Genomic DNA, 22,483 nt, shown 5'->3' on the forward strand with positions numbered 1-22,483 from the left:
GATCGTGTGTAAGCTCCAGAGCATTTTTCTCGACGTGAAAAATGGCCATTAAAAATTTAGAACATGCTCTAATTTTTCTCGTCGCTTTTCATGTTGTAATTTTTCACGTCGTGAAAAACGGTCGTGTGTAGGCTTTAACGACCTGAAAAAACGCGCATGCTCAGAAGCAAGTTATGAGACAGGAGCACTTGTTTTGGTAAAACTAGTGTTTGTAATGGAGATAGCACTGAAAAGCACGAAGACTGAAAAGCCAGAATCGTCTCTCACCAAACTTTTACTAACACAAAATCAGCAAAAGCAGCCCAAAGGGTGGCACCATCTGAATGGAACTTCCCCTTTATGGTGCCGTCGTACGCGTTGTACGTCACCGCACTTTGCTTAAGCATTTTTTTTTCACGATCGTGTGTATGCAAGGCAGGCTTGACAAGAATCACGTCGAAAAAAACTTCGTTTTTTCTATGACATTAAAAATGGTTGTGTGTACGCAGCTTATGAGTATTCTTTTTTCTAAGGAGGGTATTACCAAGCTAAAACATCTTTATCGATTTAAATGTATTCAGTCCTTCATGAAGGACCACTATCACTATCTGGTAGTTAAATTTACACCGGATACTGCCTTATTTTATGAGACTAACTTTTGCCCGTTATTGACCAAGATAGGTTCACATCTCCATCTGTGGCAGACACTCACTCTTACATGGTTCTGTAGATGTACTGCATTTAAGATAACTACGCTCACTCAGATCTTATACTTGATGTAGGCGATAACTATTAAACTCCCTCCATAATTTTTTTCTCTCATGTCGGGCAATGCTGACCAAATTTATATGGAGCAATAAAGTGGCTAAACTTCTCCACTCTTTGCTAGTTTTCCCTAAACACCAGGGATGCATTGGTCTACCTGACCTGTTATCATATTATAGAGCTTTACATATGTCCAGGGTGGTAACGTGGTGTGCTTTCCTGCAAACAAAACTATGGGCACAAATTGAACAACAAGCAACACCGATTGCTTTGTCCGCTTTCCCTTGGGTCGCACCTAAACACTATAGTAGGATGCCAAGTTTTTGGAAACTGTCAATTATAGTGGTTGCACTAGGGTCGTTCGTTTGAATCTTAACCATGGCACTACCTTCCTGGAGTTTGCATGTTCTCCATGTACCTGCATGGGGTTCCTCCAAAGACATGCTGGTAGGATAAGTGGATTCTGTGTAAATTGGCCCTAGTATGTCTATTTATGAATGTGAGTTAAAGCAGATCTCCCGCGGCCCCTCCTTTTTTTTTCTTTTGGCATCATATTATTGAAAGCATATCAAATGAGTACTCACTTCTCTGCCGTTTCTAATCATCCGCACAGTGATTTCGTCTGGAATCATAACTTTTATTTTGTCGGGAACGCCGTTTCCATTTTGCTTGTGGGCATGAGAAGCCCACAAGCACTTACTTCCTTGTTTTGGTGAATGCAGAACTCTCAGCATTCACCGCCGCTCGTTCCCGCACATGCTCAGTTCCGTCGCCGCCATCTTGCTACACCCCGCACTCCTGCACAGTAATGATAGTGAGAAGGGGGTAAGCAGACATCTTGTTACACCCACCGGAGTTTTAGACTTCAGTTATTTTGAACACAAAACGGATACTGTATTTAAGCATACAAGCTCCGTTTTGTGTTGAAAATAACTGTAAAATTGAAAACTCCGATGGGTGTAACAATATGTCCGCTTGCCCCTTCTCACTCTATCATTACTGTGCAGGAGTGTGGGGTGTAGCAAGATGGCGGCGAGGCTCCGCAATGACTCCTGGGAACAATGAGAAAAGCTCCCAGGACACAGTGCGGGTGAAGGATATGACGCACTACCCGCAGAATACCCGCAGAAGAGGGGACAGTAAGCCGAGTGACAGATGCTGTAATCAAAGGTACTGTCACAGAAAAAAAAAACGTCTGTTTCGTACTGCATTAGAGTATGCTATTTGATTAAACAAACCCCCCCGGTACATACAGTGGTCGGTAAGCCTCTGGGAGCGATCCGGGATGAGGGCGCGGCTATTCGTTTCTAGCCGCCCCCTCGTGATCGCTCCCCGCAGCTGAAGAACGGGGAGAGCTGTATGTAAACACGGCTTCCCTGTGCTTCACTGTGGCGGCTGCATGAATCGTGTCATCCCTTTTATAGGGAGACACAATCGATGACGTCAGACCTACAGCCACACCCCCCTACAGTTGTAAACACACACTAGGTGAAACAACACCTTCAGCGCCCCCTGTGGTTAACTCCCAAACTGCAACTGTCATTTTCACAATAAACAATGCAATTTAAATGCATTTTTTGCTGTGAAAATGACAATGGTCCCAAAAATGTGTAAAAATTGTCCGAAGTATCTGCCATAATGTCGCAGTCACGAAAAAAATCGCTGATCGCCGCTATTAATAGTAAAAAATAAATAATTAATAAAAATGCAATAAAACTATCCCCTATTTTGTAAACGCTATAAATTTTGCGCAAACCAACCGATAAACGCTTATTGCAATATTTTTTACCAAAAATATGTAGAAGAATACGTATCGGCCTAAACTGAGGGAAAAAAATGTTTTTTTTTATATATTTTTGGGGGATATTTATTATAGAAAAAAGTAAAAAATATTTTTTCAAAATTGTTGCTCTATTTTTGTTTATAGCACAAAAAATAAAAACCGCAGAGGTGATCAAATACCACCAAAAGAAAGCAAATTTAGTTTCGGTACAACATTGCATGACCGTGCAATTACCAGTTAAAGCAGCGCAGTGCCAAATTGTAAAAACACCTCTGGGCATTTAGCTGCATATTGGTCCGGGGCTTAAGTGGTTAAGCACAATTTATGCTGCAATAATCTATTATAGATTTATGACACACATAGTATAGTTTTGATATTGGTGCAGTCACTAATGTAAAGTAGTTGGTTAACTTAGGGAACACACATATGATTTTGCTTAGAGGCATGAAAAGGATTTGTATCTCCATGCATGACATGCATAAACTCATCATTCCACCCGAACAAATAAACCAAATACATTGTTTGTTATTTTTGGCACAATAGTTTGAAGCAAACACTGGGTTGTGTTTCCATGGAACAATCTATACGTAAAGATTACTAACAAGGCATCTAACAACTCCAGGCAGAATTTCAACATAAAAGCTAGGTACCTTAGACTACCCAGAGCAGACTAGACAATCGATACTGCTGACAAGTGACAACACATTCTAAAGGTATGTGAAGGTTACATTTTACCTCTTTAGTTAATATTCACATGAGTAATTCTCAATTTTCGTTGGCCAGTTGTGTGTTGAAATATATTTTGCTCCAGATGTTAACATCCTAATCAGTGTAAAATATCATGTAAACTTACACCTTTCTAACACTTGTGCTGACTGTTGGGATCACAACTCAGAGACATTTCCTTCATATGTTGGGCTGTTAGTCTAACAGCTGTGAGGTAAGCTGCTAGACATCACAAGATGTGTTTGTACACTGAAGTCTTCAACCTTTACAACTCTTTAGCTGGCTTTTGGGATCAACATTCAGAGACTTTTTCTTTATATAATTTTTCCATTCTGTGTGCTCTTCATGCCAATTCTTTGGCTCATATTTAATCACACATACTTAGTTGTATAGTGTGTATATATATGCCATCTATTCACGTTTATTGTTTCACATACCTAAGTTTGCTGTAGATTTGATTTTTTTTTGGATCATTTAATGCTCAGAGTGTGTCATACACTGCTGTGTGTATGTTCACACATTTAGTGCGTGCACGAGTTACACTTTCCAACCCCCTCTCCCCCCTTTGTTACACAGCGCAGATATCATCACTTTTTTTTCAGTTGATACATTTTCTCATTAGGATAGATTTTCAGGTGTCTGCAGCAGTGCCCCCTAGACTAGTTTACTGACAGCGAGGGAGTCCCCCTTGCTTATTAATGGCTGTATGTTGAGGGGACAGAAAATGTACACTGTTGTACAAGCTGAACACTTACTACTTTACATTGTAGCAAAGTGTAATTTCTTCAGTGTCACTTGAAAAGATATAATAACATATTTACAAAAATTTGAGTATATATATATATATATATATATTATATATATATATATATATATACACATACATACATATATGTAGCACCTGGCTACTTTCATAGCTGCTGCTGCTATAAATTTAGAGGGTGGCCAGAGAGTTAGTTGCCTCTGACCGTGTTTATTTTGCTAAATTCAGGGCTTCTGTTTCAGCTTTGACTGTACTGTGTGTGTATACTTTTGTTGTCTGGGGAGTTGGTCCCACCCCAGACCGGCAGGTGGCAGCAGTAGTCAAGATAGTGTGGATATTTCTCCTCGGCAGCCAATCAGGAGGCTTAATCGCCTCGCTGTGCATGCTGGGGAGGGGTATTTAGGGGGCGGACTCCAGTGGCGCGGGGTTCGTCTTTGCCGCCATCCGCCTGGGCAGTCGTCCCACCACCCCCGTGTGTGGCCCACCTGCCTGGGGTGTGGGTGTTTCAGTGTTCCTGGCTCCGGGACACATTGGTCCAGGACAAATAATCTACCTTGTAGGCTCAGTGTGTAGACTAAGTCTGCGGCTGCAGAGTTGTCCAGTGCTGTCCGTCCTGAGAGAGGAAGCCGACCGACGGAGAACCTGTCTGGGAAATACCGAGCACGAGGCTGGTATCTCAAGAAAGGCCTACTGCTTCATCGAAGGACACATAGGCCCAGATTCAAAGAGATTTGCTCTTTTTTTGCGGAGGCACAGGGCAACGATTTTGCCCTGCGCCCCCGCAAATTTGCGCCGCTGCCCTTGATTCACGAGCAGTAGCTCCGTAAATTGCGAGGGCGCGCCGGCAAAATTGCCCGGCGTAAGCGCGCGCAATGTAAATGATCCCGCCGGGGGCGGGAATCATTTAAATTAGGCGCGTTCCCGCGCCGATCGTAAAGCGCATGCTCCGTCTGGAAACTTTCCCGACGTGCATTGCGGCAAATGACGCCGCAAGGACGTCATTTGCTTCAAAGTGAACGTGAATGGCGTCCAGCGCCATTCACGATTCACTTACGCAAACGACGTAAAATTCGAACGTCGCGACGCGGGAACGACTGGTATCCTTAGCATTGGCTGCGCCTGCTATTAGCAGGAGCAGCCTTACGCTAAGCACGCCGTACGGAAACGACGTAACTTCCGTATGCAGGGCCCGCGCAACAATTGTGAATCGGTGTTAGTATGCAATTTGCATACTATACGCTGATCACAATGGGAGCGCCCCCTAGCGGTCAACGCAAGAATGCAGCCTAAAATCTGCGTGGCATAAGAGCCTTATGCCACGCAGATTTTAGGCTGCAGTCGGCGTTACGATGTTCCTGAATCAGGAGCATTCGTAACGCCGGAGCAAGTAAGCAATTGCGCTACGTAACCTATGGTTACACAGGCGCAATTGCTTCTTGAATCTGGGCCATAGTTTCTGAGAGACTGGACGATGGTCGCCTATCAGTTCCGAGATTACTAAAAGCTGTTCAAGGGAGATCCGGGTGCTTAATCCAGTGTTGAGAAGGATTTTGAATATCTCCGCCTTTGGGAAGGTCTGTGGCAGAGACTTTGATAAAATTCCTGAGTGACATTCTAGCTGCTAGTCCGGTAAAAGCAGCCTTTCCAGATGCACTATACCCACTCTGGCTAGAGTGGCGACGCAAGTTGTCGTTGGAAGCAGGACTGCTTCCGAGACCCTGTTATACGCCTGAATCTATTACCTACCACTTCTTCTATCATCTCACCTACTACTACTTTTACCATTTTTACCCCGTTGGGTAATAAAGTACAGAAAAAAATATCTACAGTGTGGACTTTCTTACAGCTCTCATCCAGTACCCTAGACGGCAGAGAAACAGAGGTAACGTGCCACCCAAATCAAACCAGAAGCTCCTTCAGGGGTAGTGCTACATACAGGCCCGTCGCTACAGGACAGGCAAAGCAAACAATTGCTTGGGGACCCGAGCTGGCCTGGGGCCCCCAACTTCCCCTTTCCAGGCTGTAGCGTGGCCGAGCTCCTCTTCTTTCCTCCTGTCAGTCCGGCCGAGTACCGCGCGGTACAGGAGATTAAGTGTCCTGTTCCCGGCCGGACTGGCAGGAAGTGCACACTGAGTGCTCACTTCCTTTCAGTCCGGCCGGGAACAGGAAACTGAATCTCCTGTAGCGCAGGGACGCGGCCAGTGTTCTGCCGAATAAGTTCTGTCCGGGGGATAAGGACCCCCCTTGTACTGTGCATGCACGACGCTGAGTCTCCGAAAATATGGCAGGACACCTGACTGACAGGAGGAAGAGGAGCTCGGCCACACTACAGGTAAGAAGGGGAGGTGAGAATAGAACAAAACATGGGGGGGATCTATAATTTCAACCTTGCTTTCCATGGGCAGCTACTATTCTCTCTCTCTCCAAGACCAGCCCTTTGGCCAGTATACTTCTCTCATTAAAATTCTACTTGGTGAAACTTAACACAGTGGGGCAGGCTGTCTTTCCGTTATACTTTTACTATGTCACTATGATGACACTAAACTACAGTACTCTGGTTACAGTATGTTTTTCTTTTTTTTACTTAAAAAGTTTAAAGAATTGAATGAAAAGGGATTATTATTTTTTTTTACATGCTGTCACCAGTATGTAAAAATAAAAAATTAAATGCAGCCCTCATATGATGACGTTGCACTACACTGGTGACAATATGTAAAAGAAATTGTGAGTAAAATAAAAACACAATCACAAGTTGTAACAAATGATGCTATATAGTGAGAGTCTCTCAGTGACTGTGAATAGAAAGAAGAGAGCTCACTGGCACACTGGCACAGCCGGGTGGATGGAAAGTGATCACAAAATGGTAAAATATGAATAAAAGCAATGTGGGAAGCATAAAGATTCTGGCATCTTTATGCTTCCCACATTGCTTTTATTCATATTTTACCATTTTGTGATAACTTTTATTGGCTATATTTACACTGATTTGTAAGATATTTTTTATAAATAAAATTCATTGGTTGATCTAAACCATATGGAGCCCTCTTTTATATTTCATTCTATGCTGGGGCACTAGTGATTCATCTTGCCCCACCATCACCCCTTCCATCCACCCGGCTGTTGGTTTTCTGCTTGCTGTGGTTCTGCGATGTGCGTGCGGGGGGGGGGGGTTTCCATGTCCATTTTTATTGGGGCCCCCAAATTCCTTCAAACGGCCTTGGCTACATAGAGAGAGAAAGAGAGAGAGAGAGTGTGTGTGTGTGTATGTATGTGTATATATATAATATATGTGTGAATAGCAAAAGAGAGAATCATGAATCATGTGGCCATGCTACCCAGCATAAAAAAACTTTTTTTTCCATCTTTTGTAGCAGAGATGGAAACAGCTGGTTCAGTCAGTTATACACAGGCTGCCAACCAGCATGAAGACTGTCTAAGGCCTTGTACACACGATCAGTCCAAACTGATGAAAACGGACTGAAGTTCCGTTTCATCGGTTCACCGATGAAGCAGACTGATGGTCTGATGTGTGTACACACCATTAGTTCAAAAACCGATCGAATCAGAACGCGGTGACGTGCTAAAAAAAACGAAGTTCAATGCTTCCAAGCATGCGTCAACTTGATTCTGAGCATGCGTGGGTTTTGAACCGATGCTTTTTTGTACTAACCATCGGTTTTGACCGACGGTCAGGCGTCCATCAGTCCGATTTTAAAGCAAGTTCTAAAACTTTGGTCTGAAGGACAAAAGTCCGATGGGGCATACACGAGGTAGGTTTGGACTGATGAAACTGAACTTCAGTTCGTTTTCATCGGTTTCAGTCCACCATGCTTTTCAGACTGTGCTTATGAAACCAGATTGTTCCTGAGGGTAGTCAGCATGTTTCTCAGGTGGCTGATCAAAAAAAAGAATGCATAATCTATGGCCAGCTATTGCCGGAAAAATAAATACGAATGTAACCACCTCATCTAAGGTGAATTCACACTGCAACACAGAGCAGCAGGAGCGATTCAGCACATCACATGGCTCCCTTTTTTGTTTGTTTTCAATAAACTTTATTCTAAGTGTACAAAACATACACTTCATACACTGCAATGTAGGGCAGCATAATGCTCTGTGCTGCCTTACATTGTCATGCGGTTTGTCATGGTGCGCTGTGATAAAATGTAGCATGTGTGCATTTTACGGCAGCACACTCCAGCACAGCACAGGGCTGCGTTGCAGTGTGAATGGGACACATAGGCTCCATGCGGTAAAATGTCTGTCACCACATATAGTGTGAATTCGCCTTAAGAACTGGGAAGCTGCAATATAATTTGTTTTTCATTTTAGCTATCCTTTATGGTAGATTTACACCTAGCCACTAAACTCAAAAGAACAAAAAGGTAAGAAGCCTTTACTGCAGAAGAGTACGAGGGGAATTTATCAAAACTAGAGCAGCCATAATCTGGAGCAGCTTTGCATGGAAGCCAATCAGCTGCCAGCTTTCATTTTTAAAGCTTAAAGGAGTTGTAAAGGAAAAAAAATGTTTGCCTAAAATTAATGTCTGCAAGGTAGACAGACAGAATAGTGTAATATATCTGTTAAAAAAACAAGTAAATACCTATTCAATTCCTTCATCTATATCACCTCCGGCATTCTAGTTTCTGTTCTCTCATTCAATTCCTGGTTTGCATTGCTCGTTCATGTAAGAACTACATTTCCCAGTATGAATTGCGGCACACCCAGTAATTCACACCTCCTTGAAGTCTCTAACATGTAGAGAGCGTCCTGCCACACAGATGTAGGGCCAAATTCTCAAAAACTCTGCGTAACTTAAATTTCAGCAGTTAAGTTACACTGACTTAAAATTTCTACCTAAGTGCCTGATCGTCAAAGCACTTAGGTAGAAATTACACGCTGTGTAACTTAAGTGCCGCCGTCGTAAGGCGGTCCTCCTCTCCTGGGGGCGTTTAAAATTTAAATGAGGCGCGCTCCCGCGCCGGCCGTACTGCGCATGCGTGTGACGTCATTTTCCCGACGTGCAGCGCGCGAACATAATTAACGCCGGTCGGCTTTGAGAATTTCGACGGGACACTAAAGTTGCGACGGGTGAAAAAAAAAGACGCGCCGGGAAAACAAATAATTCAAAAAAAAAATGACAGCGTCGCTCAGCATGCATTCCTGAGAGGGAGAACTCCATGCCAATTTTCAAAGAAAAAAACGGCATGGGTTCCCCCCCCAGGAGCATACCAGGCCCTTAGGTCTGGTATGGGTTGTAAGGAGACCCCACGCCGAAAAATTGACGTAGGGGGTCCCCCTACAATCCATACCAGACCCATATCCAAAGCACGCTACCCGGCCGGCCAGGAATGGGAGTGGGGACGAGCGAGCGCCCCCCCCCTCCTGAGCCGTGCCAGGCCGCATGCCCTCAACATGGGGGGGTTGGGTGCTCTGGGGCAGGGGGGCGCACTGCGGGCCCCCCCACCCCAGAGCACCCTGTCCCCATGTCGATGAGGACAGGACCTCTTCCCGACAACCCTTGCCATTGGTTGTCGGGGTCTGCGGGCGGAGGCTTATCGGAATCTGGGAGTCCCCTCAAATAAGGGGGCCCCCAGATACCGGCCCCCCACCCTAAGTGAATGGATATGGGGTACATCGTACCCCTATCCATTCACCTGTAGGCAAAAAGTAAAATGTAGTAAACACACAACACAAGGCTTTTTAAAATATTTTATTATTCTGCTCCGGAGGCACCCCCCTGTCTTCGTTATTAGCTCAATTACCAGGGGGGGCTTCTTCTTCCGCTCTCCGGGGGTCTTCTCCGCTCTCCGGGGGTCTTCTCCGCTCTCCGGGGGGGCTTCTCCGGACTCCGGGGGGCTTCTTCCATCTTCTCCCCTCTTCCGCTCTTGACTCGGCGAACCCCGGTTCTTCTGCAGCTCTCCGGTGCCTTCTTCTTCAGCGCTGGCTGCCTGCTATGTTTGTGTGTTAGCTCGATTTCAAACAGGCAGCCGGCGCGGTCTTCTGTGACGCCAGGGTCTTCTGGTCTTCTGTTCTTCCGATGTTGCCTCGTCGCCTGTTGTCGCTGTAATGATGGAAGCGCGCCTTGCATCCCATTTATATAGGCATCACCGTCCCATCATGCTCCGGTAGGTACCCACGTGGTGGGTGCACGTGGGTAGGCACCCACCACGTGGGTACCTACCGGAGCATGATGGGACGGTGATGCCTATATAAATGTGATGCAAGGCGCGCTTCCATCATTACAGCGACAACAGGCGACGAGGCAACATCGGAAGAACAGAAGACCAGAAGACCCTGGCGTCACAGAAGACCGCGCCGGCTGCCTGTTTGAAATCGAGCTAACACACAAACATAGCAGGCAGCCAGCGCTGAAGAAGAAGGCACCGGAGAGCTGCAGAAGAACCGGGGTTCGCCGAGTCAAGAGCGGAAGAGGGGAGAAGATGGAAGAAGCCCCCCGGAGTCCGGAGAAGCCCCCCCGGAGAGCGGAGAAGACCCCCGGAGAGCGGAGAAGACCCCCGGAGAGCGGAAGACCCCCGGAGAGTGGAAGAAGAAGCCCCCCCTGCTAATTGAGCTAATAACGAAGACAGGGGGGTGCCTCCGGAGCAGAATAATAAAATATTTTAAAAAGCCTTGTGTTGTGTGTTTACTACATTTTACTTTTTGCCTACAGGTGAATGGATAGGGGTACGATGTACCCCATATCCATTCACTTAGGGTGGGGGGCCGGTATCTGGGGGCCCCCTTATTTGAGGGGACTCCCAGATTCCGATAAGCCTCCGCCCGCAGACCCCGACAACCAATGGCAAGGGTTGTCGGGAAGAGGTCCTGTCCTCATCGACATGGGGACAGGGTGCTCTGGGGTGGGGGGGCCCGCAGTGCGCCCCCCTGCCCCAGAGCACCCAACCCCCCCATGTTGAGGGCATGCGGCCTGGCACGGCTCAGGAGGGGGGGGGCGCTCGCTCGTCCCCACTCCCATTCCTGGCCGGCCGGGTAGCGTGCTTTGGATACGGGTCTGGTATGGATTGTAGGGGGACCCCCTACGTCAATTTTTCGGCGTGGGGGGGTCTCCTTACAACCCATACCAGACCTAAGGGCCTGGTATGCTCCTGGGGGGGAACCCATGCCGGTTTTGAATTTAAAAATTGCCGTGGAGTTCTCCCTCAGGAATGCATACCAAATGCCGTCGCTGGAATGGGCCTTTACAAGGTTTGGCTAACTTTCCACATTGTAAAACCAGCCCTAATTTTGCGCCGGCAAATTCGGAACTTAGGCAGAAATCAAAGTGCTGAAATGCTTTGAAAATCTGCTTAAGTCCTCATTTGCATACGCAAAGCTGGATTTCAATGAGAAATGCCCCCAGTGGCGGATGCGGTACTGCATCCTAAAATCTGACCGTGTAAGTGTCTTACACATGTCAGATTTTCTGCCTAACTTTGGAAAAAGCCTTTTGAGAATCGTTTCCAAAGTTAGGCACAGAGATACGCAGGCTGAACAGCAGTTAAGTCTGCGTATCTCTTTTGAGAATTTGGCCCGTAGTTCCCAGGAGGGGGTGAGCACGTTACTGACCACTGCAGTAAAGCCTCCCTTCACAGTGGTCAGTAAAATCAGACAAGCAGGAAGTGAACAGAACAGAGAAGAAATAGAGCAACTTCTGAGCAAAAACGAACAATGAGGAAGTGAAAAGAGGAATGTCTGCAGGTAAAGGATGCTTATTATGAAAAAAGAATATTTCCTTTACAACCCCTTTAATTGAACAAGATGAAAATACAATCAGATTGGTTGCCATGCACAGCAGTTCCAGATTCTGTTTGCTATGGGTTTGATAAATTCCCTCTTATGTCTCTTAGCATGTCTTGTCTGTAATAAAAAAAAAAAAACTGCTTATATTTTTTTGGAAAACAGCAATAGTTTCACTTTAACAAGTGTGAATAAATGATGGCCATGACTTTTACCTAGCACAGCACACCATAAATCATTTGAAGCAGAAAAATATGTGGTCCGAAGCATCCAGTGATGCGCCTCCATTCCTGCATAAACATACCGTATTTTCCGGCGTATAAGACGACCCGGCGTATAAGACGACCCCCTAATTTTCCAGGAAAAATTTTGATTTTGGGATATACTCACTGTATAAGACTACCCCCTTCTTACTGTCTTTCTGGAAGCTGAGGGGTAGCCAGAACCGCTGACAGAAACAGGCTTTTTCAAATCTCACTGTGCCATTACATTACATTACTCACTGTGCCATTACATTACATGCCCAGACTGTGCCATTACATTACTCACTGTGCCATTACATTACATGCCCAGACTGTGCCATTACATTACTCACTGTGCCATTACATTACATGCCCAGACTGTGCCATTACATTACATGCCCAGACTGTGCCATTGTGCCATTACATGCCCCCACATTGCCATTGTGCCATTACATGCCCCCACATTGCCATTGTGCCATTACATGCCCCCACATTGCCATCACTTGCCCCTCACATTGCCATTGTGCCATCACTTGCCCCCAATGTGCCTGAACTTGTTGCCCCCCCAGTGCAATAACACTCACTTTTTCCCCCAGCGCTGACAGTGTCCCATGCTGCGATCGCGATCGTGAAGGATTTCAAAGCCGCGCCTTCACTGCAGAGTGTTCTGTGATAGGATGAACAAAAATCTTCCCAGCAGCGCCTCTGTTATGTTTCCCGCCTATCATGGACGTCTTCTCATCTCGTCCGAGGATGAGAAGGCATCTGTGATAGGAGGAACAAAGAACAGAGGCGCTGCTGGGAAGATTTTTGTTCATCCTATCACAGAACACTCTGCAGTGAAGGCGCGGCTTTGAAATCCTTCACGATCGCGATCGCAGCATGGGACACTGTCAGCGCTGGGAAAAAAGTGAGTACTGAGACTGTACGCGGCGTATAAGACGACCCCCGACTTTGGATGCATTTTTTTGCATCCAGAAAGTCGTCTTATACGCCGGAAAATACGGGTATTTAAAAAAAGGACAAGTTTGCCCTGGGACTTTAAAGGAGCCCAACACACCACATACAGCCACAAAATACATTGGGGGTTATGCAAATCCACTTTGCACTACAAGTGCAAACTACAAGTGCAAAGTGCACTTGAAATTGCACTAAAATTTTCCTTGGAAGTGCAGTCGCTATAAATCTCTGTTGATTTTATCATCCAATCATGTGCAAGCTAAAATGCTGTTTTTTTTTTTTCCCTTGCATATCCCCCTCGGACCTACAGCGACTGCACTTCCAAGTGCACTTTTAGTGCAATTTCAAGTGCACTTTGCACTTGTAGTTTTCACTTGTAGTGCAAAGTGGATTTGCCTTTCGTAAATAACCCCCATTGTGTACAGATTTATTATATATTTAAGATACATCTGATCCATAATGTCACCCATAATGATAGCTGTAAAGGAAAAATGTGCTTAATTAAATTATGTATCTAGATCCAAAAAAATAGTGTCATCCAGAAATGAAGTACTACAAATGCAACAGTAAACTGGTGGATAAATAATAAACGGTTCTGCTAACAGATGTGCCTGGATAGATAAGCTAAAATAGAGGAGACCTATCTCCAAAGATCCAGTTGCAAGAAAAATAAAAAAAAACACAACTCATTCAAATCTGTGCATTGTGATGTGCTGTAGAGTAGTTGCATTACTTCCTACTGTATATGTGCTTTGGAATGCCATTCAGAATTAATGGTAATGCAATGCAACGCTCAGTTATAGCTCATTGTAGCACAGTAAGTTTAAAACATGCTACCACAAGCACATAGGTGTGCATCCAGCCCACAATGGCTCTTCAATAACTCCAACATCCTTTTACATTACACTATCCTTACCCATGATAAATATGACAAGAGACCAAAACCATAGCTCCCAACTGTCCCTAATTTGGAGGGAATGTCCCTGATTTGGAGCAATGTCCCTCTGTCCCTCTTTCCCCCTCATTTGTCCTTCATTTTGGTCTGATCTATACAGTTGTATAAAAATTGCACTTTTCAGAAAGTGTTTCCCAGTGCTAATTCTTTCATCCAATTTATAAATTGCTGTATGTGTACATTTTAAAAGCCAATATAAAGGAATAGTAGTGGTAAAAAAAAGTCCCTTGTGGATTTGATTAACTTTTTTTTGGTTAATTCTCCTTTAAGGGGGCGTGGCAGGGGGCGTGTCCTATGCCTACATACTTTTGCTAGTAGGTGTCCCTCATTCCTATCTCAAAATGTTGGGAGGTATGCCAAAACACACGTACATTTTTAATATTGCAGTTTTGCATACATTTCGTAATAAGTCGTTGTGTGCTGTTTACCAAACAAAGTCAGTCCTTCGATAATGTGAAAGTGCACATTATACAGCTGTAAGATTTATCACTGTACTCTACTGGAGACAGTATTTTTGGGCTCTATTGTTCTCTCATGATTTACAGAAGCAAAAGAGACACTCCCTTACCGATATGCTACTTTAACCTCCCTGGCGGTATGATTATTTCCGATTTTAGGTGCTGAAAGCGGTACAATTATTTTGCATGGATATTTAGCGTTTTATATTGTAGGCCTGCAATTCTTAGGAATAACTCACTTAAATCTGTCCAAACAAGAGTCTAGACATCTCGGGTATAATAAAATTTGAAACACAAAATAAATTATAATATAATAAATAATTATAACAAATAATATAATAAGAATAAAAATTATTACTTTTAATTTTTTGATGACGAATTTTCCCACAAATCACTATCGCTCAATTCCACAAGTGATTCTAATAACCACTTTTGACATAAAGGGACACTTTTTGGTTGCTATGGACAATCTCCAGTTTCCAGGCAGAAAGAACAGTTTTTTATTATATAAAAGTGCATTTAGGACACTGGACAGACCACTAGGGATAAAGGGGGTGTGTATTTTTTTCATACAGTACTGTAATCTATAAGATTACAGTATACTGTATGTATTGTGTTTATTTACTTTTTTTAATTTGGTGCCGATCTCCGCCCCCATGCATCGTAACGTCACAAGGAACGTAGCTCGGCGGCACGCGGGCACTGTGTGAATCAAGCGAGGACACAGCTCGATCACACAGCGGGGAGGCATCGCAGGATCCAGGGACAAGGTAAGTAACTTGTGCCTGTGGACACTGCGAGCGATCCCGAGTTTGGCTCGGGGGTTACCGCTTTTGGTCCTGAAATTCCACCCCGAGCCAGACTCGGGAATACCGCAAAGGGGGTTAAGAGCATCATAAAATTGCTCTGTTAGTTATTTTGTTTCATCAGTATTGATGACAGCTCATTTATTATGCTTGCAAAAGCTAATTTATCACTCTCAAAAAGCATATTAATTAAATAAGTTACCTGTGAAGTAGGTGCAAACATTAAATGGTGACTCTGCCGTGAAGGTCCTTGTTCTGGTTACAGTGATGTTCTATCCCTGGCTCCAAGTTGTCATCATTGTGATCCTGTTACATGCGCTTCTGATGGGGACTGAATTTGGCCTTTTCATCATACATTAAAGAGGCATGATTCACTGTTGTTACCATCAGGACACCCACCCTAGGAAATGCCATGCAGCCATCCCTGGAGTTCATGCATGCAGACAGGAAATGGCTGGTAAGAGGCTGTGGGGCATAAGCAGCACAGAGAAAAAACAAAGAAGAAAAAAAATTAAAATAAGTATTTTAAATAAAAAATGTCAATTATTCATGATGCACAATGCTTTGCCAAGCTAAATATCATGTAGGTATATACAGTGCCTTGAAAATATATTCATACCCCTTGACATTTTTTCATGTTACAAGCAAAAACGGAAATGTATTTTATTGGGATTTTATGTGATAGACCAACACAAAGGGACACATAATTGTAAAGTGGAAGGAAAATGATAAATGGTTTTAATTTTTCTTTTACAAATAAATATCTAAAAAGTGTGGCGTGCATTTGTATTCAGCCCCCTTCATTTTGATACCCCTAACTAAAATCTAGTGGAACCAATTGGCTTCAGAAGTCACCTAATTAGTAAATAGAGTCCACCTGTGTGTAATTTAATCTCAGTATAAATGCATCTGTTCTGTGAAGCCCTCATAGGTTTGTTAGAGAACCTTGGTGAACAAACAGCATCATGAAGGCCAAGGAACACACCAGACAGGTCAGGGATAAAGTTTTGGAAAAGTTTTTAAGCAGGGTTAGGTTATAACAAATATCCCAAGCTTTGAACATCTCACAGAGCACTGTTTAATCTGTCATGTGAAAATGAAAAAGAATATGGCACGACTGCAAACCTACCAAGACATGGCCGTCCACCTAAACTGACAGGCCGGGCAAGGAGAGCATTAATCAGAGAAGCAGCCAAGAGGCCCATGGTAACAAAAAATACAATAGAAATAGTCTTTGCGCTAGAAGTATCCAATCCAAAGTGATAACACACTGACCAAGGAATCCCTTAATGAGAATGCTTAATGTGAAACAATCTGAAACAATCTGGCCAACGCCATACTCCTTGCAGCTCAGTGATCATCGGGAAATTGATAGCTGTGAAAACAAAAGGGAATACAAGGGCACAGGCTCATGGTGCAATAACGTCTTTTATTGGATATAAAAGAATAAAATCAATATACTCACAAGTAAAGATGAATAAACAGTGTCAAACAGTTCCTCCAATAGAGAGCCTTAGCGAGGGACACATCTGTGCTTCAGAGTGGATGAGAAGACCACTGGATGGCTGGATGGGCTGGCTCCACAGACACAGGCTCATCAAGCAGCTGCCGACAGCTTTTTTTTAGTTTCTGTCATTAAATTTTGTTTTTCCCTTCACTGATGGGCACTGATAAGGCGGCACTGATGAGTTGGCACTGATAAAGTGGCACTGATGAGGAGGCACTGATATGTAGAATAGATGGGCACTGATATGCAGCACTAATAGGCACTGATAGGCGGCACTGATGATGCACTGACAGGCGGCTGTGATGGCACTGACAGGCTGCACTGATTTGCTGCACTGATTTGCTGCACTGATTTGCACTGATAGGCGGTACTGATTGGCACTGACAGGTGGCAATGATGGGCAGCACTGATGAGTACTGACAGGTGTTACTGCTGGGCAGTGAGTGGCACTGTGGTGGGCAGTGATTGGCACTGTAGTGGGCACTGGCAGAATTTATTGTTTTTACATTGCTGAGCACTGGTTGGCAGGTGATTGGTATATTTGAGGGGGCTGTGCTGATAATTAATGTGCTGATTATCAGCACAGACCCCCCCCTCTGACAGGGAGAGCCGCTGATCCAGTCTCCCTATCAGCGCAAACCAAGGAATGCCAAAACTTTCGAACATCGCAAACGTTCGGAAACCAAACAATGAATCCCATTGAAGTCTATGGGACCCGAACTGGAAAAATCTAAAGTGGCCATTTTGAAGGAGTATATGCAAGTGATTGGGCATAAAATGGTTATGGGGGTCCGGGTACTGCCCTGGGGAACATTATTATTATTATTAATGAAAAAAAAGTTTGTCAAGTTAGTGCAACTTAGTGCACTGGGAACAAGATTAGACATTTTTGGGATAAATTCTGGTATCTCTTTTACAGACTTTGGATAGAAGTAACAGGTGCGTAAAAATTGGTCTATGGGTGTCGGTGGGCCTTCACACCGTAACCCTATAGAGGTACTCTTGATGAAAGCAAGAAATGGCCTTATGCCGCGTACACACGGTCGTTTTTTGTGAAAAAAACACAAATTTTTTAAAAACGTCATTTAAAATGACCGTGTGTGGGCAAAATGTCGTTTTTTGTCTTCTAAAAAACGACAAAAAAAAAATTCGAACATGCTTCAATTTTTTATGTCGTTTTTCAAAATGTCGTTTTTTGTGTCATAAAAAATGACCGTGTGTGGGCTAAAATGATGTTTAAAACAACGTTTTTAAACCCGTGCATGTTCAGAAGCAAGTTATGACGCAAGCTTGAATTGAGCAGAGTGCCGTCGTACGTGCTGTACGTAACCGCGCTTTGCTAGAGCTTTTTGAAAAAACGATAGTGTGTAGGCAACGTCGTTTTTTAAAATGAAGTTTGAAAAACGTAGTTTTTTTTCATGATAAAAAACAACGTTTTTTTCCAAGACAAAAAATGACCGTGTGTACGCGGCATTACTGTCAAACATTTTAATTATATGCACCTGTCAAATAGGTGCAGAAAAAATGTTTTTTGGGTGTCGGTGGTGCCTTCACATCATAATCCTATTGAGGTACTCTTGATGAAAGCAAGAATTGGCCTTGCTGTCAATAATTGAAATGATATGCACCTGTCAAATAGGAAAAATTGGTCCTTGGGTGTTAATTGTGCCCAAAATATTTCTTTCAGATTAAATAAACACCCACAAAATTAAGCAGTTTAGACAGTCTTTCAGAGTTTTCATATCCAGAAAGCACTTAATCAGCTAAATCGGCATTGGGTCTTGATAGCTGCTGCTAATCTAGGTCTGATTTTGATAAATGTCAGCCGATCTTTGGAGTCTGTGGACAGACACGCTCTTTTTCCTGTCACAAAACCTCTGGCAGCACTAAATGCCCATTCGGAAAGCACGCTGGGTGCAGGGCTCAATTGCATACTGGGCACGTTTTTTTGCATACATTTCATTTTTATCATAATGTATCAGTAATTTATAGTTCTTACTGATATAAAATAAAACAGATATATCCTAAACCACATATTTTTAACAGTAAATCCTTAAAGCGCAAGTAAACCCATTGATTTAACAGTTTCAAAAAGCAGTTACATTTCCGGCATGCCGGGATTGCTAACTGTCACATTGGTTGTGCTCTCAACCAAACTGTCAAACCATCCAATGGCTGGTGTCATAACTGATCCCATGTGCAGCATCATGGCAGTTGAAGATTAAACATAGGCCAAGATGGCAGCTTCCTTGCCTGAAAATGATAGGTGGGTTTACTTACACTTTAAAGATAACAATGTATATATGTGCTTAATAAAAAAAGTTTCCAGCAAATAATTAGAAGATGTTAAATAGTGATTATTTTAAATTGAAAATAAAGAGTTAAGCAGTGGCGTCAGAGGGGGCGGGGTCACCCATACACGTCACTGGGTGGCCCCACCCATGGCTATATAATAGCTGTCATGGCGGGAGTAGCATCACTCTGCGGGAGCAGCCCATGGAGGCAGAGCTGCTGTTGCTGCACTTTTTTTCCCCCTCAAGATGGATTTACATCGCTGGAAATTGTTATCTTTTAATAGCGGGTTTGTTCCAAGCTGGCTCTTGTCTTTTTTTACAATTTTCGACAATTTTTTTTTGTATTTTTTAATAAAGGACTTGTCCCAAGCTGGCTCTTATCAATTCACATGGGGGGCTGGGATCTGGGAGTCCCCTTATTAAAGGGGGCTTCCAGATTCCGATAAACCCCCGCCCGCAGACCCCCAAAACCACCGGACAAGGGTTGTGGGGATGAGGCCCTTGTCCCCATCAACATGGGGACAAGGTGCTTTGGGGGTCACAGACCCATAAAGCATCCTCCCTGTCAGGTCACCTGTGGCCAGGTAACAAATGCACCCCGTTGGAGACAGGGGTGCACCGCAAGGTAGTGAACCCAATAGCAGACTGCTGCGGATAGACAGGAAACATGAGCCCAAGATTCCCCAGGGAGCGGAGTCTAAGGTCCAGCAGGTGTTCACCAGAGCCTCTAGTGGTGAGGATGGCCTTCGCTGCAACTGAACCCAGGTCGCGCCCCCATTCCGTTCTGAGTGGCTGCTACCCCTCTCTCCCTATGCTCCGTAGGGAGAGAGGGGTAGCAGTCACTCAGGACGCAAGGGATAGTGAAGGGTAAGCCGAGGTCGGGGCAACAGGCAGACGAGAATAAACAAGGGACAGGTCAAAGGTCAGGGTCACAGGCAAACAGGAGTAGTCAGAGATGAGCCAAAATCGGTACACAGAGAGGTTAACGTAGCACACGGCAAGCAGGAGCACAAGCTAAAAAACAAAGTTGAACAGCAAAGCAGACCTGCAGTGCACTAGTTAATATAGAGTTCATGGGATGGCCTGGGGTGGGGCCAAACAGAGAGGAGAGATGATAAAAGGCAGCCAGAAAGAGAGTCAGGCCTCTAATGGACACACGGAGGAGAAGTTAAGCTGTCAGACATTATTGCATGTCCATGACACTCACCATGTTGAGGGCATGTGGCCTGGTATGGCTTATGAGGGGGGCTCTTTCGCCCCCCTCTTTTCCTGCAGCCTGCCAGGTTGCGTGCTCGGATAAGGGTCTAGTGTGGATTTTTTTTTGTAATTTTGGCGCAGGGTTCCCCTTAAAATCAATACCAGACCTCAAGACAATTCAGACCCGACAATTTATTAAATATGACTTTTTTTCCTTTAGCAATGTAATTTTGCTGCAGGGACTGTTCTAAACATGGAAAAATGTGCCACTTTACAGGCATACTATAGACACCTCCCAGGTACAAAATTTAAAGGAATATTTCACTTTTATTGTTTCACTTTAAGCATTATTAAAATCACTGCTCCCGAAAAAAGGCAGTTTTTAAACCTTTTTTCTTGCATTGATACTGGGGCAGTATCCAGGTCCTCGAACACTTTTTTTTACAATATCATGCATATAAGCCTATAAAATTAGCACTTTTGATTTCTCCCATAGACTTTTAAAGGGTGTTCTGCGACTTTCGAATTTGCCGCGAACATTGCAAATTGTTCGCTATTCGGTGAACACCCTATGTTCGAGTCGAACTCGCGTTCGACTCGAACATCGGGCTCATCCCTATCTGCCACAGTGCGCACAGCCACGGATGAGCTAATGACCCTCAAAACCAAATTGAATGACCTGGAGAATCGTTCCCACAGAAATTATCTCCGCTTTGTAGGATTTCCAGAATGTTCTGAGGGATCCTGCCCTGAACAGTTCCTCCCATTCCTGGCTACGTAATGTCCTTGGGATTAAAGCGCTCTCCCATGCTTTTGTTGTTGAGCGTGCACATGGCACCCCTCCACATCCTTCCCCCTCGGGGGCTCCTCCATGATCTCTGATTGCACGGATCCTCAACTTTCAAGATAACATTACACTGGTCTAATGCCGGGACGTGTGACATCCATCATAGGAGCCAGTCCAGGAGGAGGGACTTAGTGTGACAACAGCCATGCTGGGTAAGTGGGAGATCCCTGCTCTGTGTAAACCAGCAGCTCACCTCTCTCCCCATGCACTTGCAAGGCTGCGCTGATGGGCACTGCTGTCTGATCAGGCTGCATTGATGAGCAAAGGTAAGGCTGAGCTGATGGGATGGGCACTGGTGAGGCTGCATTGATGAGGCTGCATTGATGGGCACTGATCAGGCTGCACTGGTAGGCACTGATCAGGCTGCACTGATAAGCACTGGTGATGTTGCATTGATGGACACTAATCAGGCTGCACTCGTGGGGACTGCACTGGTGAGGCTGCATGGATGGGCACTGGTGAGGCTGCATTGATTGGCACTGATAAGGCTGCACTGATGGGCACTGGTGAGGCTGCACTGATGGGGGTTTGTAAGGCTGCACTAATGGGGGCTTGTAAAGCTGCACTGATGGGCACTGCGCTGGTGAGGCTGCATTGATGGGCACTGATCAGGCTGCACTGGTAGGAATGGCACTGGTCAGGGCTGCATTGGATGGGCACTGGTAAGGCTGCATTAATGAGCACTGGTGAGGCTGCATTTATGGGCACTGGTGAGGCTGCATTGACGGGCACTGATGAGTCGGCACTGATGGGCACAGGTGAGGCTGCATTGAAAAAAACAGGAAATGCATATGGTTTCAAACAAGACATACAATGTAACAATTCTAAAAACAATATGGAGAATAAGCAAATAAATGAGCAATATAAAATGTAAAAACTTGTGCTCACAAACATTCTCACAGGTACTGTATATTTATTATAGTTTGGTTTTCTCACACTGTGCATAATTATTTTACAGAACTACTGGGAGATGGATGAACTGGAAGATCAGATAGCAATAGTTGGAATAGGATGCCATTTTCCTGGAGGTGAGTGTCTGAAACCAAAGATGTTTTAAGAAATGTAAATAAATAGTTAAAACAGAGTTCCAGCTATATATATATATATATATATATATATATATATATATATATATATATATTTTTAAATACCCTGTGATTTCATTAACAAAATCAATAAAAAAAAAATAATAGCAATGTCATTTGTATAATTACCGGTATTTCTTTCTATAGCAAGCTTTTGGTTCCCTGCCGAGCATGCTCCCTTCTACCTTGTGGGCATGTGAAGCCCAGTAGTAGCTTCTTCCTGGATAAGGTGCTACTGGCTACCTAGCATGCACCTTCCGATCTTGCAAATGCGCATAAAGCACAGCGCACGTATTGTCACTAAATACTAAAACCCAGATGCTGTCCTTGTGGCTTTTAAAATGTAACAATGCGTAATCTTTGTGTAGTTTACCAA

At 44.3% G+C, this 22,483-nt stretch overlaps 1 protein-coding gene across 1 annotated transcript in view; it reads left to right on the plus strand.

The window, feature by feature from the left end:
- Positions 1-3,144: 3,144 nt before the first annotated feature.
- LOC120940032 (phenolphthiocerol/phthiocerol polyketide synthase subunit C-like) overlaps positions 3,145-22,483 on the plus strand; it is a 38,788-nt gene continuing 19,449 nt past the window's right edge. Inside the window, exons 1-2 of the mRNA XM_040352581.1 lie at positions 3,145-3,240; positions 21,981-22,050. Of these exons, the coding sequence (XP_040208515.1) occupies positions 21,993-22,050 (58 nt within the window). The 5' untranslated portion in view covers positions 3,145-3,240; positions 21,981-21,992. The remainder of the gene's footprint in view (positions 3,241-21,980; positions 22,051-22,483) is intronic.

Source organism: Rana temporaria, chromosome 5, assembly GCF_905171775.1.
Source record: "Rana temporaria chromosome 5, aRanTem1.1, whole genome shotgun sequence".
Taxonomy (NCBI): Eukaryota; Metazoa; Chordata; class Amphibia; order Anura; family Ranidae; genus Rana; species Rana temporaria.